The sequence below is a fragment of the Drosophila ananassae genome, chromosome 2R (assembly GCF_017639315.1).
Source record: "Drosophila ananassae strain 14024-0371.13 chromosome 2R, ASM1763931v2, whole genome shotgun sequence".
Lineage (NCBI taxonomy): Eukaryota > Metazoa > Arthropoda > Insecta > Diptera > Drosophilidae > Drosophila > Drosophila ananassae.
In genome coordinates this window covers 1440855-1460311 of record NC_057928.1, presented here as the reverse complement: position 1 = coordinate 1460311, position 19457 = coordinate 1440855, and the positions used below count along the sequence as shown (strand labels likewise).

At 39.3% G+C, this 19457-nt stretch overlaps 1 protein-coding gene across 1 annotated transcript in view; it reads left to right on the top strand.

Annotated features, from left to right (window-relative positions):
• Positions 1–3443: 3443 nt before the first annotated feature.
• LOC26514674 (piezo-type mechanosensitive ion channel component) overlaps positions 3444–19457 on the top strand; it is a 437306-nt gene continuing 421292 nt past the window's right edge. The window contains exons 1-6 of the mRNA XM_032453590.2: positions 3444–3586; positions 3636–3897; positions 3962–4164; positions 4220–4346; positions 4402–4521; positions 4591–4954. Coding sequence (XP_032309481.1) covers positions 3526–3586; positions 3636–3897; positions 3962–4164; positions 4220–4346; positions 4402–4521; positions 4591–4954 — 1137 coding nt within the window. The 5' untranslated portion in view covers positions 3444–3525. The remainder of the gene's footprint in view (positions 3587–3635; positions 3898–3961; positions 4165–4219; positions 4347–4401; positions 4522–4590; positions 4955–19457) is intronic.

Below are 19457 nucleotides of genomic sequence, written 5' to 3'. Positions count from 1 at the left end.
CGAATATTGATACCGTTCACAGCCTCTAGTAAACGATCCTTCTTTACTTTGCGAAGGTTAAAAAATTACTTGCACAATCGGACTGGAGGAACGGCTAAATGGACTGGCGCTTCTTAACATTCACAGAGATCTGATTGTTACCAGTGATCAAATTCTGATATTCTCGCATAAAGAACAATAAGTATCGACATCATTCTGTAAATAGTCTTCCTAATATTAAAGGTAGTAGATCATATGTATGTATGGAAATTTCGTGTGATTCGTGTGCTGTCAATTAATCACTGTGGACGGAAGTCCACGAGGTGACGACCTGCATGCCTAGGCGTGCGCGAGGAAACTCTATATATAGCCGAAGAATTAAAAATTTTCTGTAGGCAACCGATCTAAATGAACATAATAGTTTTTAGATAATTTTTGTCGAAACATATTCCAAAAGTTATTTGGTTTGGGAGAAATTAGGGTGAAAGTAAAAAATTTTTTTATCACTAAAGTGGGGCTGGTGGACACATTTTAGTCCCCAGATAGAATATCGACCCGATCCGAAATTTCATTCAGAAGATATTCGAAAAATTCGATTTTTTCTTCTTCTTCAAAATGAAGCCAGTTTGCGTCGGTTTGTCTGTTTGCACTTTTTTTTTTCTATAAAAATCCTGAAAAAAATTGGAACATGTTTGTTACTATCATATGAGCAACTATTGTTCTACAACTTTTTGAAATACCTTAAGCTTACGTCAAAAAATTAAAAAAACTTTGTTAATGAAAAAATTCATAACTTTATAATTAAGAAAGATATTAAAAAGAGCTTTACACCGTTGAAATGGTTTTTTAAATATCAATTTCACTTTCTTTGAGACCAAACGTCTATATAGTACACAACAAAAAATACACCGAAAATAAACTTTTTTTTTAAGAAAAAAAATTATTTTTCAAAATTTGGTCGACTGATCCTTTTTATATTGCACGTGGAGATAGCTTTTGAGATGATGCAACTTTTGATATATCGCTCATATCTGGCAAAATCCGTTAACTCAAGATATAGTCCTTTAAGTGTAGCTACCCATTTTGTACAGCCTCCTGTGAAGCTTGCATTTACTTATATGTACATGTGTGTGTATTTGAATGGCAACTTTGCTTTTTGGAGTCTGCATATATTTGGTCAATACCCTAAAAAAAAATGGAGTATATCTTTTCAGATTTTAGTTTATATATTTAAAAATAAAATCCAAATAAAAAAGGGCTTAAAAAGTAAAACGTAAACATTGACTCGAGTTGGACTCGAACCCAGGCCCTCCGTGTTAGGAACCACGCGACGCTCTCCACTCGGCTAACCTCGAACTTCGTTGTTTGAAGACAAATTTTGATGTAATTCTGCTTTGTGTTTCAGTATCTCATGTCTTAATGAGAAGAATGCAAAATTTTATGAGTAGAACGCTTTATATGCATATGACCCCACTGAGCATATAATGCATATAAATAAATGCAGCCACCACCGTTTTGGGCCAAATCATGGATTAAAAGCTAAAAAAAAAACAGGCAAACCAACTCCGCCAATACTTGTCTAATATTTATTATTTTATATCGCACACCCAAAATAAATTGTTACATTCAACAATTGGTTTAACTAGAAAAACTGGAAAAACGAAATTTCCAGTTTTTTTAAGTTAGAAGGATGGGACTTAGTACAGATTGCATTTTGGGAAATCTTATCCGATTTGCAAAATTTTTTTAGGATAATTGGCTTAACTTTGTTGTTTTTGAAGCTAAAATGATGGGACTATCTATGGTTTCCGTTTTGGGCAATCTAATCCTATGTTTCATAAGAATCGGCCAACTATATCCTATACTTGCCATATAACTGAACGATCGGAAACGGCACAACCTTTCTATTTTTAAAGATGCTCGGGGCTGTTTCCAATATTTTCATTAGAAATTTTGTTGATGGTGAAATTCTCATAAGGATCGGACAACTATCCGATATGTATAATAATAATATAAGCTTCTGCTTAACTGCAAGGGTATATCAACTTCGGCTCCGCTTGAAGTTAGCTTTCCTTTCTTGTTTTTTATACCCTTGCAGAAGGTATTATAATTTTGGTCAAAAGTGTGCAACGCAGTGAAGGAGACATCTCCGACCCTATAAAGAATATATATTCTTGATCAGGATCACCTTTTGAGTCGATATGAGCATGTCCGTCTGTCCGTCTGTCTGTCGGTTTCTACGCAAACTAGTCTCTCAGTTTTGGAGCTATCGAGTTGAAACTTTGGACACATCCTTTTTTTCCTTGCAGGTATATAAGTCGGAACTGCCGGGATCGGTCGACTATATCCTATAGCTGCCATATAACTGATTGATCGGAAATGCCATAACTTTGGTGTTGTTTAAGTTAGAAAGATGGGACTTGGTACAGATTAATCTTTGGGCAAAATAATTCAATATGCCGAATTTCATAAGGATCGGCCGACTATATACGATCCGCTATATATCTAATAATATAAGAGGCGTGGCGCCACCTAGCGGACTGCGACTCAACTGCAAGGGTATATATACTTCGGCTCCGCCCGAAGCTAGCTGGAAAGTCCCAACCCTCTAACTTAAAAAACACCAAAGTTATGGGATTTCCGATCAATCAGTTATATGGCAGCTATAGGATATAGTCAACCGATCCCGGCCGTTCCGACTTATATACTACCTGCAAGAAAAAAAAGCATGTGTGCAAAGTTTCAACTCGATAGCTCCAAAACTGAGAGACTAGTTTGCGTAGAAACCGATAGACAGACGGACATGCTCATATCGACTCAGGAGGTGATCCTGATCAAGAATATATATACTTTATAGGGTCGGAGATGTCTCCTTCACTGCGTTGCACACTTTTGACCAAAATTATAATACCCTCTGCAAGGGTATAAAAACCTCTTGACGAGGTAAAGTACCGGTGACGAACCTGCATGCGAAACCCAAAATATCTGATATCAATTTTAGTGACGAAAATATGCTATATAGGTGTACAAAATTGCATATAAAAAATATTCTTGTTCGGCACGTGATAATCATAAGTTATAAATGTCAAGTTTGTCAAACACATATAAAACTGAGCCGATCTGTTTCATTGTTCCAAATTTTTCGATCAGACTTATGCAAACCTCAGACTGACATTTGAAGTATTTCTGATTGCATTAATCGGCTGTTAGGAGGAGGGCAACTTTAATCTTCTATGTAATTACATATATATTATGAGTCTTTTTTTAAAATAAATTACCGATCTATACATGCAAGAAAAAAAACATATGATATCATATAAAAAACCTCTGGATGACGTATAATACCGGCGACGAGCCCGTAAGGGGCCCCCTTCCATTTTCGTCTACTACTTTGAGTTCAGATTTATAACAGTGTTCTGTTTACACAGAACATATCTCTGTAATGTGTATACGAAAAATCATCACAATAAATCATTCAGATAAAGATAACCATTTATTAATTGTCAAAAATTGGTTTGTAATAATATATATTTTAAAATATAAAAAATGTCTAAGCTCGTTTTACTTATACTAATGCGCTTCTTGTTGCCTTTTACCCTTATTTTTGGTAAGATTCTAGAATGATTATATATTTTATTAAATATTTCCTTTTTTAGTGTCGCTGGCTCGTCCTGTTTGTATTTCATTTGCATATATGTCTATGTTTTTCTTATCCCCATGGCTGCTGCAAAGTAAGAGTCGAAAGCAACGTACCTTATTACGTGTTTACATAATTCTCCTATGCTTTTTGAGTGGTACCTTTTTATTTGGCCATATTATAGTTAATTTAACATATTTGTTTTTCATTGACCTACATTCTACTGAAGCATTTACGTACCTTCTGCGACAAATCGGGTTTTTATATTTTAAAGGCCTCAGGTAAGTTAAATAAAATCAAATATATATTTTATTTTACTTTTTACTTTTATTACTTTTAATTTAGTTTTGGACCTATTGCATATTGGATTTTTCCTGATGCTCTAATTCTTCTCAATACAATTATTTGCTTGATTTTTTTTAAAGTTTTCAATAAAAAGCTTTTTGGTAATGAAATTCAGGAAAATAATTCCAGGCCCAGTACTTTGAAATTGGCTGAGATGAATAGATTGCTCATAATTGTTTATATTCAATCAATTTTAAAAACTTGTAAGTTTTTGGAAATTATATTTATTTCTCCAATCTTTCTCATCAATGTTATTAGCTCCTATTTTTTCTCTTATTATGCTATATTTAGCAGCAACCTTACGACCCTCATTACCTGGAAGCTTGTACTTTCTTGTCTTTATCGTAGCTGGAACTTATTGGTCGTTGTATCGAAAAGTGCACCGGTACCACATAATATTATCAGTATTAAAATGATTTTAAACATAAATTTTACCACAGATGGATTTATCAACTCTTAATTTTTGTGGTTTTCGCGCTTTTATTTCACATAGTATGTATCTTTTCATACCAATTGCCGGTGTTGCAACATATAATTAAAAAGAATACAACATGGACGCGGTAAATATTAGGATCAACTATGAATTATTATTTTTGTATTTATCCATGCTAAATGAATTTATTTTTCAGAATAATGGGAATGGAATTATTATTTAGTCTCTCTGACGACAATGAAAATAAAAACATTATGATTTTTAACCATGAGTTGTACGTTGACTCTTATCTGAGTCCTATCGCACTAATGTTTGCTTATTTTGTATCAACATTAAGCCTAATTAATCGTTCGCAATACGAACATACCTTCAACACGATTCGAATGAATTTAGGTCCTAAGACAAACGAAATTTCTTCTCATGCGTTTCATATGAAAAATAAAAATGAGATAGTGATGAAGGCAGAACCTTCTATGCTTGAACAGTTTTTTTATATGGTTTTCGATATCACGTCGTTTATATATAAAAATAGCTATATATTGCTAAACATTATAATGATGGTAAATATATTTCCTATATATATATCGCAAAATTGCAAATTGACTAGACTGCCATATTTTTTCTTTTTTAATTTACGATTTATTAAAAATATTTCGAATATAGTATTTAAGAAAATCTGTTAACTTTTGAAACGGTGTGGCGAAAAGAAAGAAAGTCACAATATAAGACAGGACGGGGCCGAGGGAGAACATGTTTTGGTGGAGACCTTTTTTATTATGGTCTTAAAAATAGATTCTCTAAAAAAATAATTCACTCTGGCGTTCTCGCACATTATACATACATTTATTATTATTATTAAATTTAGAGAAGTTTTAAAAATTAAACTACATTAGTGGGTATGTCATTGGCAGCAAGGCTTTTGGCTTGTAACTCTAGTAGATTTGGAGGTTGTTGTTGTTTTACGAAATAGTTTTTCCTGTTTTAGGTCTATGATTAGGAGAGATTTATTGATTGCGTGTATAATTAAATTTTATTTATGCTTAATACACTTTTCTGATTCTGTTTATAATTTGTGTAACAAATAGTGTAGCATGATTAGATACATTAATGAATAACAAAAAAACTGAAGCGGAGTGGGAGCGATCTAAAAGCTCAGTTGCGCTCTCTTGCAAATTCGGCCCGCTTCACCGCAATAGATAAGCTAGGCTATATTTTATTATTGCTTACATATCCAATTAAACGTATAGCCGAGTGCACGCATTTTATATTTCGTCGTTTTCGAAAGTTTTTAATACGCATCCTTCTTTTAATTATTTCGTTAAGATAAAATAATCTCATTTAACATTTTGGCGCCCCCGGGTGGACTGTGTTTATTATAGTTTAATAAAACAAAGCAACTAGTGACAGGGAAACATAAAGAATATATAAACAAGAAAGGAAAGCTAACTTCGGGCGGAGCCGAAGTTTATATACCCTTGCAGTTGAGTCGCAGTCCGCTAGGTGGCGCCACGCATCTTATATTATTAGATATATAGCGGATCGTATATAGGCGGACGATCCTTATGAAATTTGGCAAATCAGATTATTTTGTCCAAAATAGAATCTGTACCAAGTCCCATCTTTCTAACTTAAAAAACACAAAAGTTATGCCAATTCCCATCGTTGTATGACAGCTATAGGATATAGTCGGCCGATCCTTATGAAATTTTGTACATAAGATATGTTGATCAAATATAACATGTGTGGAAAGTCCCAACCCTCTATCTTAACAACGAAGTACTGCCTGCAACAGAAAGAAGGGTGTGTGCAAAGTTTCAACTCGATAGCTTTAAAACTGAGAGACTAGTTTTCATAGAAACAGACAGACAGACAGACGGACAGACGGACATGCTCATATCGACTCAGGAGGTGATCCTGATCAAGAATATATATACTTTATAGGGTCGGAGATGTCTTCTTCACTGCGTTGCACACTTTTGACCAAAATTATAATACCCTCTGCAAGGGTATAAAAAACAATGAACAATAAAAAAAGGAAAACAATTTAAAGTCCGCGTCGCGAAACAACAATTTTATTTATCAACTGGCAACTGGCAGGATTTATTTTGCATCAGTATTAACTGGAAGAATTCATCGTCATCCCCATGCCCTGCATCTGCATCGATTGTACCAGGAAAGTGGAAGCAGGATTACAGGATCCGAACTTAGAACCGCAGGTATTTGTGCAATAAATTGAAAGTCGAGAAAAGACAAATTAATATTCTTCTTGTGCTGGAATATTGCACCCTTCTTTTAATTCTTGGCGCATACGTACTCAAAATAGTACAGCTAAAGTGAATAAAAAAGTTTATATATACTGCCAACATAATATCTGCCATAGATATTGCCAACATAAATGAACAGTTGCCTGTGGACAAAATTGAGACGCTTAATTTATTCCATAATCACTGTCGCCTCCTATCCTTCGTTCTCGGTATTGTAAATATTTTTTGCGCGGTTTCCACTGCATGCGTACAGCCCACCTCCCGTCCAACCGATCGAGGGACGCTGCCGCGGCTCGAATCGCGGGAATAGATCCGAGATAGTGTAAGCGAAGAGTAGGAGAAAGATATCACAAGGAAGAGTGTTGCACAGATACGGCGGTTAATATAAGCGATTTAAGATTGTTAGTAGAGCAAGGTGACAAGATGTGGTAGAGACCATTGTAGTCCGAACATAATACCCTGAACGGACCGTGTTGGGCATATGTCGAACTACAACGGCTGAGGAGTAGAGGACGAAAGTTTAGTAAATGCTGGCTGTCTATATTTCCATAAATAAGATTATATAGAAACATGACACCCAGCATCGTTCTACGGCTTGTTAATGATGGTTGATTAGTAAACATCTACTACGATAAGAGGGGAAGTGAATTGCTCTCAATTGAGTCCCGTAGGAGCGAAAGTAAGGAACTTTTTTTGTACAGATTCTATGTGATCTTGGTGTACTCCGTATTGAGGACTCCAGACACACGATCCATACTCAAGAATCGGACGGACCAATGATGTATATAACGTTTTAGTTATGTACGGGTCATTAAACTCTTTTGACCATCTTTTAATAAAACCAAGCACACCCATAGCTTTATTGACCATGGTAGATATATGGTCGGTAAATTTAAGTCTCAAATCTAATAGGACACCTAGATCGTTAACCTGAGTTAATCGTTCTAAGGCGTTCCCATAGAGAACGTACATAGCCTGGCGAGGACTAGAACGGTAAAAAGACGTGAGTTTACATTTTGATCCATTAAGCTTAAGGTTATTTGCTAAACACCAATTTTGAAGTTTATCCAAATCGGAATGAAGTCTAGACTGGTAGACTGGTCTAGAATCCAGATAAGAAGATCAGTTGGGAATCCCAAAAGACTGAGTTTACTTATAAGAAGCGAATGATTAACAGAGTCAAATGCTTTACTGAAGTCAGTGTAAATGACGTCTGTCTGTAAGCCATTCCGGAACCCATCCGTGATAAGAGATGTTAGCTGCAATAAGTTGGTAGTGGGGGAGCGGCGCTTCATGAAGCCATGCTGGCACGGATTTTTTATTGAACTACATAGGTGTTGCAAATGTGGAGTGATAAGTTTATCAAAAAGCTTAGGAATTGCTGACAATTTAGATATGCCTCTATAATTTGCAGCGTCGGATTTTTTCCATTTTTTATGCAGCGGAATAATGAAAGATTCCTTCCACATAAGGGGAAAGATCGAAGTATCTAGCGATAGATTAAAGAGTTTTAAAAGCGGTTTGCTCAGAGCCTCGGCGTAGTTCTTCAGAACACAGCCTAGTACTCCATCAGGGCGAATACACGGTAAGCCCGTTAAGAAGATCCGATAACACATCACTTTGATCGAAAGATGGGCAAAATATAAGGTTGGCTGATTGAATATTATAAGTGTAAGGCTGAGCTGAACTGCTGCTAGGTAAATACGTAGTTTGAAAAACTGGGCAAAGAGATCGGCCGTTGCCTGATCAGTGTTCGCATAAGAGTTCTCAAACGTAGGCAGTGAAGGAAAAGATACATGTTTACGCTTAGTGTTTACAAAGTTATAAAACTGCTTCGGATCCTGAGTAAACTGAATCCTGCAGGGGCGAATATAACTCCTATAACATTCTGCGTTATGCACGGTGAAATTGGACCGAGCTACTAAGTATTTTGAATAACTAACTGTACAGCCAGATAACGTATGTCTATTTAAAAGTCTACTCATACTATTCCTTAAATTTATAAGGTGCCTTGTATACTAAGGCGGACTCGTTGAACAGGACGGATATTTTTGTAATGCGATGTTTATATTTTCGCATGCCAGTAAATCAGACCAATAAAATTCCGAAATTAACTTATTTAATTTCATAAAGTCAGCCTTACGAAAGAAACGAACTTTTTGAGATTTAAGTGTAGACTTAAGGTCAATTAAGGAATTGTTTTCGATTGAAACCTCAAGAAAGGGATGATATGGATTCTCAGGGTTAGTAAGGGGCAAAGATCTGGAAAGAGTAATTCCATCAGGATCAGAAACAAAACATAAGTCCAACAGCCGAACTAAAGAATTTCTAACGTGGTTAATTTGCCCGACATGAGTGACATGTCAAACATGCCCGCAGGGAAGTCGTGGTGGGAGTTAAGCTGTAAAGACGGTGAATTTTCAACATTTGACCACATAAGTTCTGGGATATTAAAGTCATCCAGAGCCATCAACTGGTCTCCATCAGATAGACGATCGAAAACCAAACGAATAGCGGACAAATGTTGCCAGTATGTTGGCGGTTCGGACGAAGGTGGTATGTAAGAACAGGTTACATACAAAGATCGATCGGACAAAGTGATTTTGATGCAAAGGAATTCAATGTCACCAAATTCTTGCGATTTTACCTCTTCAGAAGCGAGTTTGGAGTCCTCCTCCCCTTCGCAGAGTTCTATCACATCTAAAAGTGGTGTACCTACTAGAAAAAAACTTCGGAGCTTAAGATCTCCGGCTTTAACCAAGTTTCTGTAAATACAATAATGTGAGATGCAAAGAAAGAACTATCAGAATACAGTTTGGGAAGTTTACTAAGCAACTCTCTAGTATTCTGATAGGTAAGTGTTAGTGAAGACATTAGTTTTTTGAAACTGAGGAAGATGAGGTGGAAGGTTGATCAGTGGCCGTAACATGTGGGAGTTTTACACCCACAAGTTTGGTTATCTTTTTTTCACCGTACTTGGCTTATGTTCTTGGACGAAAATGTTCTCTGGTTAAAAGCTATTTTGAAAGATGACGTGTGTGTGGTGTATGAATATTTAAATTTTGTAATATCCACCACCTTTATATCGACTTTTGTTTTGGCTTTGATGTAAGCCGAGATATCAATCTCAGAAGTATCAGGGGCAAGTCGGGAAACAAAAATATGTTTCGATGGTGGGATCACCTGCAAGTGTTTTGGTGCCGACATATTTAATACTGCGCCATCAGTACGTACCGGGGGTCCGGAAGGTTGATTCCCCTGTTTGGTGACTGTTAAAGGGGTTTGAATTATTGGGTCTGGGATCACTTGAAGCGATGCCACAGAGGACATATCTTTAATTGCGAGATATTCGGAAGCCGAATTTTTCTCAGGTACGACTCTTGTGGTGGCCAGAGGTATAAGCGGCTGCATAGTTGTCGGCTGAGCAGGCTGAAGATTATTCGCCACAAGCACATCACTAAAAGAGGATTTCTTACGCTTTGGAGACTCATTTAGTAGTTAAAGACTACTAAACTGTGTATGGAGGGCACAGAGTTGGTCATTGATTTTACAAAAACCGCTAATCAACTCCTTGAATCCACTTTTAGTCTGCCTCATGAACGATCTCATTTCGTCCTAAATAGTACGACAACCATCACAGCAAAAGTGGATGCCAGACCTACGTGAAATAGCATTCGAAACTGAGGCCGTGAAATCGGCACACTTAGCGCGAAAAACGTTTTCACAGAGCCAGCAGTGGATGGTAGGCTGGGAAGACGATATTGTCTTATTACAAGACTTCAGCGCACAGATCAGTTTAAATTCCATAATTATTAAAAATTAAATAATTAATTTATTAGTATTATTGATGAACCTTGTACCACTGTACCAGGGACACGAAAGGGGGAGATTAAAGAGAGCAGTTAGTACGAGTTAGTAAAATGCAAAGAATAGAGATACGAATCTTTATTGAGCGAGAATAGAAGCATTAGAATAGAAGCAATACGGTAAAAGATGTAGAAGCAGAGCAGGGCTATGTTTGGAAGGAAAATGAATCAAATTATTATTTTACCTCCAACTATATCACTGCACACGCGAAGCGATACGGATCTAAAGATTGAAATTTGTTTATTTTGTTTTTGTATGTATAGGAATAAAAACCAATTGTTTATGAAAATAAAAACGCAGTGCGCACAAATAAAACACGTCCGTCCGCTTTAAGATAAAGAGAAGAAATGAATATTGAAAAAAAGTGAAAATATTTGCCAAATAAAATAGATAAAGTCCAGCCAAAAATTATTCTATGTTTTTTGTGCATACATAATTTGGTTTACATACAAATAGATGCAGCAGTGAACTTATCTGCTGCTGTATGAATGCACGTATACGCAATTTTGGCGCCTTTTGTTCAACGGAACGCCAAGTGACGCGATACCTATTGGTTCGGTATATTGTTTTCGGTATCATTGGCGAAAAAATATTTAAATACTCAGTGCCTCGACTATATTTTATTCGACTATCAATTAATTAATTAATTATTGTTTTCGTTGGTTTCGTTGAAAATTAATCATTTATTTTTTATTATAAAAAATAATAAATTACAATCCACAGAATTACTTTAAAATAAACTTTTTTAAAAAAAGTAATTTCGGAAATTAATTAATTATTATTGTTTTCGTTGTTTATGCCGAAATTAAAATTAAAATATATTTAATTTTATATACATATTAAAATTGTATTTATTTATTAAATTTTAAATAATTTTTAATTATTTAAATTGCAACGAATTCGCTTTTTTTTAGAAAATAAATAATTGTAGAATGGAGAGTAATAAACCCAAAATTAATTCCAAAATAGGAACGTTTGGAAGCTGGATCAGTTCCTCTCGAAAAGACCTTGCTAGAATGTAGGCTTCAGGTTTTAGATGAGACAATTTCCAAAGCAAATGAGTTGCAAGACCAGATCGAGCAGTTAGACGAAATGGATGAATTTGGAGCCGAGTTGGAAGAATTAACAATCACAACCAAGGCAAGGATTATGTCCTTATGTAATGCTGAGGACTCCCGCCCAGCTACGGCAATTTCTGCAGCCCCAACTCGGGTTATTGAGAACATTCCTGCTATTGAGAAATTTAATCATTTAATTTCTTACCTCTCTGGTAAAGCCTTAGGAACTATCAAGGTATTCCAAGTCACCGAGAGTAATTATGACAAAGCTATCGCTAGTCTAATAAGAGTCTATGATAACGAATGTCTCATCTTTGCGAACCAAATAAGTCAATTATTCAGCCTTCCGAAAATTTCCCAGCCGTCTGCGTCGTCGTTGAGGGGTCTCATCGACACCGTGTCATCGATTTATGGATCATTATTATCCATAGGAGATGACACTAAAATTGCAAACTCTATGATTATATATTTAGTTTTGAGTAGAGAAGATCCAGTGACCAAGCAAAAATGGGAAGAGTCACTGGATTATGAGGAATTGCCGCTGTGCTCCGATTTCGAAAAGGTATTAAATCGTAGGTTCCAGCATGTATTCGCTGAAGAGACTGGAAAAACAAAACAGGAGAAAACTGGGCTTAGCAAGCGATTTAATAGAAGTTCGTTGGCTTGCTCCTCTGGTAACGCCAAACCAGCTTGCAGTTATTGCAACGCTCAGGACCATTTTGTGGCCCAGTGCAGTCCGTTCGCTCGCCTTGCTGTAATGCAAAGGTTTGAGTTTGTCAAGTCAGCAACTCTCTGTCTAAATTGTCTGCGAAAAGGTCACACCGTTGCGAAGTGCAAATCAACTCGATGTCAAATCTGTGCAAGATCGCACCATAAACTTCTGCACCGATTTACTGACTGAAAATAACTTAGCGTTACCACCACCAACAGAAAATCCTCCTTCAGCGTTAACGAATGAGGGCCCTTCTACTTCACATGCTTTGCATGCGTCGGCTCTAGAAAAGGTATTGTTAGTGACGTCGATCGTAAGCGTTCGAACGAAAAGTGGCGAGCACATATTGGCCCGAGCATTACTTGACAAAGGGTCACAAATGAACTTCATTACTGAAGATCTTGCTCAACGCTTACAGATCCGTAGGGAGGAATCGTGCATCAACTTGCTTGGAATTGGTCAAACTAATTCACAAGTAAAGAAAAAGATCCACACCGTGGTGAAGTCGAGAATCAATGGTAGCGAGTTTCCGTTCGACTTTTGGATTTTAAAAACCATTTCAGGCTATCACCCTGACCAGTCAGTGAACGTGAATTCAGTGGATTGGACCCTACTAAAGAACTTTCCCTTAGCAGACCCATATTTTTATAAACCTCAGCGGATAGATATGTTAATTGGAGCTGAGTCATTCTTCGAACTTTGGTCCGTTAGCCAAATAAAGCAAGGTCCGAACCATCCCATACTGCAAAAAACGCTTCTTGGATGGATAGTATCCGGAAAATATATGGCAAATTCAACTTTTCAACTTCTCAACAACCCTGAATTGCCAGGAAGAAATATTAGAATCGATAGATCACAATTTGAAAAAATTCTGGACATTGGAAGAAATTCCATCTTCCAAAAAGATTTTGTCTCCAGAACAGGAGTTGTGTGGGGAACATTATCAAAAAACTACTAGAATACTGCTTTCAGATTTCCATTTAAGGCGGATCCAAGCGTTTTGGGCAACTCATTCGAGATAGCCAAACGCCGTTTTTTGTCGCTCGAGAAAAGACTATCTCGAGTTCGGATCTCATCTTAAAGAAAAAGTATGTGGAATTCATAGAAGAATACGAATCCCTAAGTCATATGTCTCCTGTAAGCAATGATGTTCTTGCTACTCCACACTACGTAATACCCCACCAGTGTGTCTTACGGCCTCAAAGAACAACGACCAAACTACGAGTCGTTTTTGATGCGTCCTGTAAGACATCCACACAAAAATGTTGAAATGATTTGGTGGGTCCAACAATTCAGGAAGAGCTGTACTCAATTCTTCTTCGGTTTCTGATAGCCGATATAAAAAAGATGTATCGCCAAGTGATGGTAAATGAAGCAGATCGACGATACCAGTTGATAGTGTGGAGAAAAGACCCGTCTGAGTCCTTGAAATTGTGCAAGCTCAACACCGTTACTTATGGCACTGCACCAGCCCCATTCCTGGCCATAAGGTGTTTGAAGAGGTTGAAGGAATCTGCGAAAAATACATTCCCTCGAGCTGCTAAAGTTATTGGGTCTGACTTTTACGTCGACGACATGTTAACTTGTGGTGGTTGCGTGGAGGAGCTAAAGACAATTAAGTCTGAAGTAACACAGGTTCTTCAAAACGCTGGGTTTGAATTGAGTAAGTGGTTTTCAAACTCGCCTGAAGTTACTGCATCCGAGAGCACGGTTAAGCCAATAACACTTTCGGAGTTAGAGCTGATAAAAACATTAGGAATTGTTTGGGTTCCTAAAGATGACCTGTTTAAATTCGAAATTGATATGTCAGTCATGGGTCAAAAGCGGATTATTCTTTCGGTGACATCGAAGCTTTTCGACCCCCTTGGCTTATTAAGCCCGATCCTTATTAAAGGATAGATCCTGTTGCAGGAACTTTGGCTTAATAAGCTAGATTGGGATGAGTCGATTCCATTGCGTGGAACAAAATTCACCTTGCCTTATCACAGTTAGAAGATATCTCAATACCGAGATTTATGATGAGTGAGCCGATATCACCATTAAAGTCTCATTTTTGACTGAAAAGAACAAAGTAGAGCCGCGAGAAGTAGTAGAGACAAAGACGCTCACCCTTCTTGAGTTATGTGGCGCTCACCTTCTCGCAGACCTCTGCCGCAAAATCAAGCCTCTTATAAAAGTACCGATCGAACGCGGTATATATTGGTCAGATTCAGAAGGTGGTCTTCATTGGATACGTTCCCATCCATCGTCGTATCGAATGGAGTTGCTGATATTCAAGAGTGGTCAGAGGATAGCACGTGGCGGCATGTACCAACTAAATATAAACTGGCAGATATCGTCTCAAGAGGTGTAGAAGTAAAGGCAACGATGGAATCTACAGTCTACAGATGCTAAATCCATTTGACCATGAAGCTTCTCAGGCTGGGCTGGCCTTTTCGTTGTTGCGGGTCGGGGGGCGACTAGCTAATGCTTGTAATGAACTGTTTTTGCTAATGTTTGTTCGCAACAAATGCCGCGACTAGCTCACAGAGGTTGGGGGTACTTTCCACCGAATTTATAGATTCAACGTGATTGCCCGAGCCCAGAAATAACACGGTATGCTTCGTTTAATACAAATCCCCTTTATTATGTTAAATTTACAAAAGGGTGAATCTCACCGGCTGCTTGGCTCAGCCGACCGACCGCTCGTCCTCCCGTCGATCCCCGCTCCGGGTTGGTGCCAATACACACGCCCTCCCCTTGCGCCCGGCAGGTCGTGTGTGGTTGCGGGGCCTGTGTTATTGCTGTTGTCTTCATCGCTGCTCTTCTGCTGCCGCTGCTCGTCCGTCGCCGCCGCTCCCTCGTCGCCGCTGCTCTTCTGACGTTGCTGCTCCCTCGTCGTCGCTGCTCTTCCGACGTCGCTGCTGCTCCCTCGTCGTCGCCGTTGCTCCCTCGTCGTCGCCGCTTCAGTTGCTGCGTCTCCTTTGCGGGTGCCGTGGACCTTCGGTATCTTTGGCTCACTGGGAATGCCCTTTCGCCGTGGCCGGCACCTAATCCGTGTTAGCAGACCGAGCTCACCTCCCAGGCATACGCCGGGCAGGATATTCTTCTCGCTGCTTGGCGGCCGGATCAGGGCACGAAGGGCCTACCTACCCCACAGGACACGCCCCCGGTCGCGTTCGCCACTCACCTCCAAACACATGCGTGCCTATGCTCCGCAGGATCTATGGTAGACCAGAGGTTTTGGCGTCGCGTCTCCTTTAACTCCAGGTGATATGCTGTGCATACGCCCCAGCGCCTGGATCAGGATTCTAATGACTTTCCCGGGGTGTCCCTGCGTGGTTTCACTTGTGGTCTTGAATTCCCGAGCTGGCAGGATCACACCTGGCTTGAACGGTCAGGAGCAGGCAAGGCGTTCGCCAGGCTGACCCGTCGCTACCGCTACGACACCAGGATACCTGTTGTGTCCGTTAATAACTTAACCCGACTCGTTTTACCCTTGGGCTTTAGTTTTGCCGCGGATCCATGATCCTTTCCCACTTCCTCCTTGCTTTCCGCTATTTGGCTGATTCGCGTACCGCCGCCGGACTTACCCACAGGGGGTCCTTAAGCTACTGATCGCAGATCCTTCGCACTCGCTTTAAATCCCGCACTTGAGACTGTCGGACTTACCCACAGGGGGTCCTTCAGCCTATACTCCTAATTCCTCCAAGGAAACTTGCCCGCTTGAATGTCAGACTAACCCACGGGGGGTCTTTCACTCAACTCTTCCAGCTTCCCTAGAAGACTCGGTCCCGATTTGCTCCAGAGGGCCTCTTTATATAGTGCCTGAGGTGCCCGTTACTCCTTGCAACTCTCGCTTCCTGCCGTTAATCTTTTGCTCCTCCGTTTCTCGCCGTTAACTTTCTCCAATCCCGCCGCCTTTCTATCGGCGGGGTTTCTTTACTGCTTTACTTTGGGTAACGTAGTAGTAGTAGTTAAGTTATGTTTGGCCTTGTCTAAGTCGAATTATTATAGCGTTGCAGAGGACTGTAGTTTTAGGTCAAAAGTGTGCAACGCAGTGAAGGAGACATCTCCGATCCTATAAAGTATATATATTATTGATCAGGATGACCTCCTGAGTCGATATGAGCATGTCCGTCAGTCCATCTGCCTGTTTTTACGCAAACAAGCCTCTCCGTTTTAAAGCTATCGGCTTCAAACTTCCCATACATCCTTCTTTCCCTTGCACGCAGTATATAAGTTGGACTATATCCTATAGCTGTCATATCACCGAATGATCGGAAATGCCATAACATTGGTGATTTTCTAGTTAGAGGGTTGGGACTTTCCTCAGATTTTATTTTTGGCCACATATCTTATCTACAAAATTCTATCTAAATGATCGGAAATGGTATAACTTTTTTGTTTTTTAAGCTAGATGTATCTAGATGAAACTATCTGCCACATTTCATTAAGATTTCAGAATTTGTATTAAAAATATTGTGTGTTTTAAGCTAGAAAATGGGGATATAGATTTTATTTTGAATAAACTAATCCGTTCTGCCAAATTTCATAAGGTTTGGGAGACTATATCCTATAGCTCCCATATAATTAAATGATTGGGCTATTTTCAACATTTTTATTATAAAATTGATTGACAGTCGGGCCAGAAACCGAAATCAGCAGTATCAGCGATAAGAATGACCGACCAGCGAGCTCAGCAGAAACCCAATACCAAGCGATCAGAGTCAACATTTCGTTAACATTAACCTTTTTGATCTGATCTGATCTTATAAAAGATCCCCTGGTGCATAATAAAGACAGCTGCGAATATAGAGTGAATCGGTTCGTTACTCAGTATAATCTCGTGGTACTTAAAACTAACCTACTTAGAGTGATGCTCCCGTCAGAAGGACCGCTAGTACGAACCATCTATACGTAATAGCTTTTGAGTGTTGCTCCTGCCAAAAGGACCACCAGTAGAACCACCTATACGTAATTGCATCTGAGTGAGTTGTCCCGTCAGAAGGACCGCCGAAGGAACATCGAACCGAACACAAACAACCCACCCCCCAAGACCTTTCAATATGATCCCAAATCCTTTATTCCCGCACATCAACCTCAGCCTGACCACAGCAAGCGACTGTTCATCCCGAGAAGACCCTTGAATAACCCAGGATAACAGTAGTCAGTCCTTCTACCGTTATGCCTAGTTCAAGTTCGACGATAGTAGCCGCATAACCCTATACGGATAAACATTTGGTGACCCCGACGTACTCCTTTTCTATTTGATCACAACCTGAACACAAGCCACATGGCAGTTCAATCGTTAAAGCTTTTGAAAAACAAAAAAACACTCAATCATGAGATTCAAATCAGACCCCGTCAGACAGGATTGATTAGCAAATTGATAGAAGTACAGCTATCAAAAAGCTGATTTGTAAAATTTACAAAAGATTCAACAGAGCGACGCCTTAAACAAGGTTACTTCTAAGACAGCTCACCCACTTGTGGTTCTAATCCCAAAAAAAGATGTCAAGTTCCACGAACTAGTTAAGGCACTCACAGACACAGACCTCGTGAAAAAATATGAAGCCATATTTTTGGATGGAATACCATCTGGCCCCGAAAAACTGGCGAAAACCTGGAGCCCAAGGCACAGCTTAGGACTAGCGGTAAAGTTCTTACAGAGGAACCAAAGATCATCTCACTAAAGCAAAGGAAAGACGGACGATCCGTCTAAAGGACTATCTTGAGAATTTCCTATGTAATCGTCATAAAGGAAAGGAAGAGTGTTTGTACGCCAGGCAACATATGAATGATTAATAGAAAGAGATTGTAGCTGGCCATCATGACCACATTGTTTTGAATGCAAAAATTAATACAGATGGAAATACTAGTCGTCTTCATCGACCAGCCGGACCCCCTCAGCTATCCCCCCTCAGGTTACCATAATCTCATCGCTGGCCTGGTAGGGATAACTTAAAGATCACGAAAAAGGCAGTGTTGATATTATCATCATTAACTACTGATATCCAAAATCAAATCAACGTACGTTATAGTCGTACGTTAGCCGATCCTGAATTTACTCAGCCCCAGAAGATTAAATTATTGTTGGTCGCCTAATAATTCCACCAGCTTATGAGGCCTCAACAGGTACATTTGGTAGAAGGACAGACACTATACAGCCTATGTAACCGCGCAATTGCGGCATTGCATGAATTCCCTACTTGCTGGATTGTCTTGGCGACGGCAACTACTGCCGTCATTCGCGAATCCGACTAGGTGGGATCGATCTGGAAGCTCCAGTCTAAGGACACCATCATACATGATGTTCCTTAGGGTTGGGTCTAAGACGGAGCCTTGAGGGACACCACAGGTGACAGCATGCTCTTGGATGCCTGTCGTCGTCTCGTACCTGGTAGTACGATCGCTAAGGTACGACCTTGTAACCTCCACAATGCTCGTCGGCACTTGGAGATTGTGCAACGCCTCCATTATGACGTTCCTCCTGGCTGTGTTAAAGGCATTTTTAATGTCCAGCTTAATGTGGCAATCAGGCAGTTTCTTCTTTTTTTCTGTGCTTCTGGTTCCGCCGAGTGGGCAAGTGAGTTTTCCGCATCTGCGACACTCTCTGCAGAAAGCTGATGTCCTCCTCCTGTTCGCTCATTCGAGCTTTGAAAGCAACCACTTAGCCCCTCCCCCCCAGCGTTGGTGGAAATTCGCATACCTTGTTTCCGTTAGTCCCACTGATAAATTGACGCAAGTTTTCCTTAGTTATCGCAAAGTGGTGTTTTCGGTAATCATCTATCGCCAAATATTTCGTTTCTGTTTTTGATATTATTAGTACTACTATAGATGCCTGTGGGATTGGTTCCTTACGATATACGGTGAATTCGTCCTCCTCTACCAACGGCATGCTAGTGTGGAACATTAATAAGTTGTCGGTTTCCTGTACCTGTGTGGTTGTCAATCGTTACAAGTCTCGCCTACTCACCTGTTATTGGTAGTCGTCTTCCAGGGGGGAGGTGTGTCGGTATTATTGTAATACCAATGCTGCACTTCATTTTCCTTCGTGTGGTCTGATTAGTATTTAATACTGCATCGTGTACTCGGCGAATGTGGTTTTCCCATACGAATAATTAACTGCGTATAGATAAATAATAGACTGCGTGTAGGAAATATCGCGTGTGTGTTATGC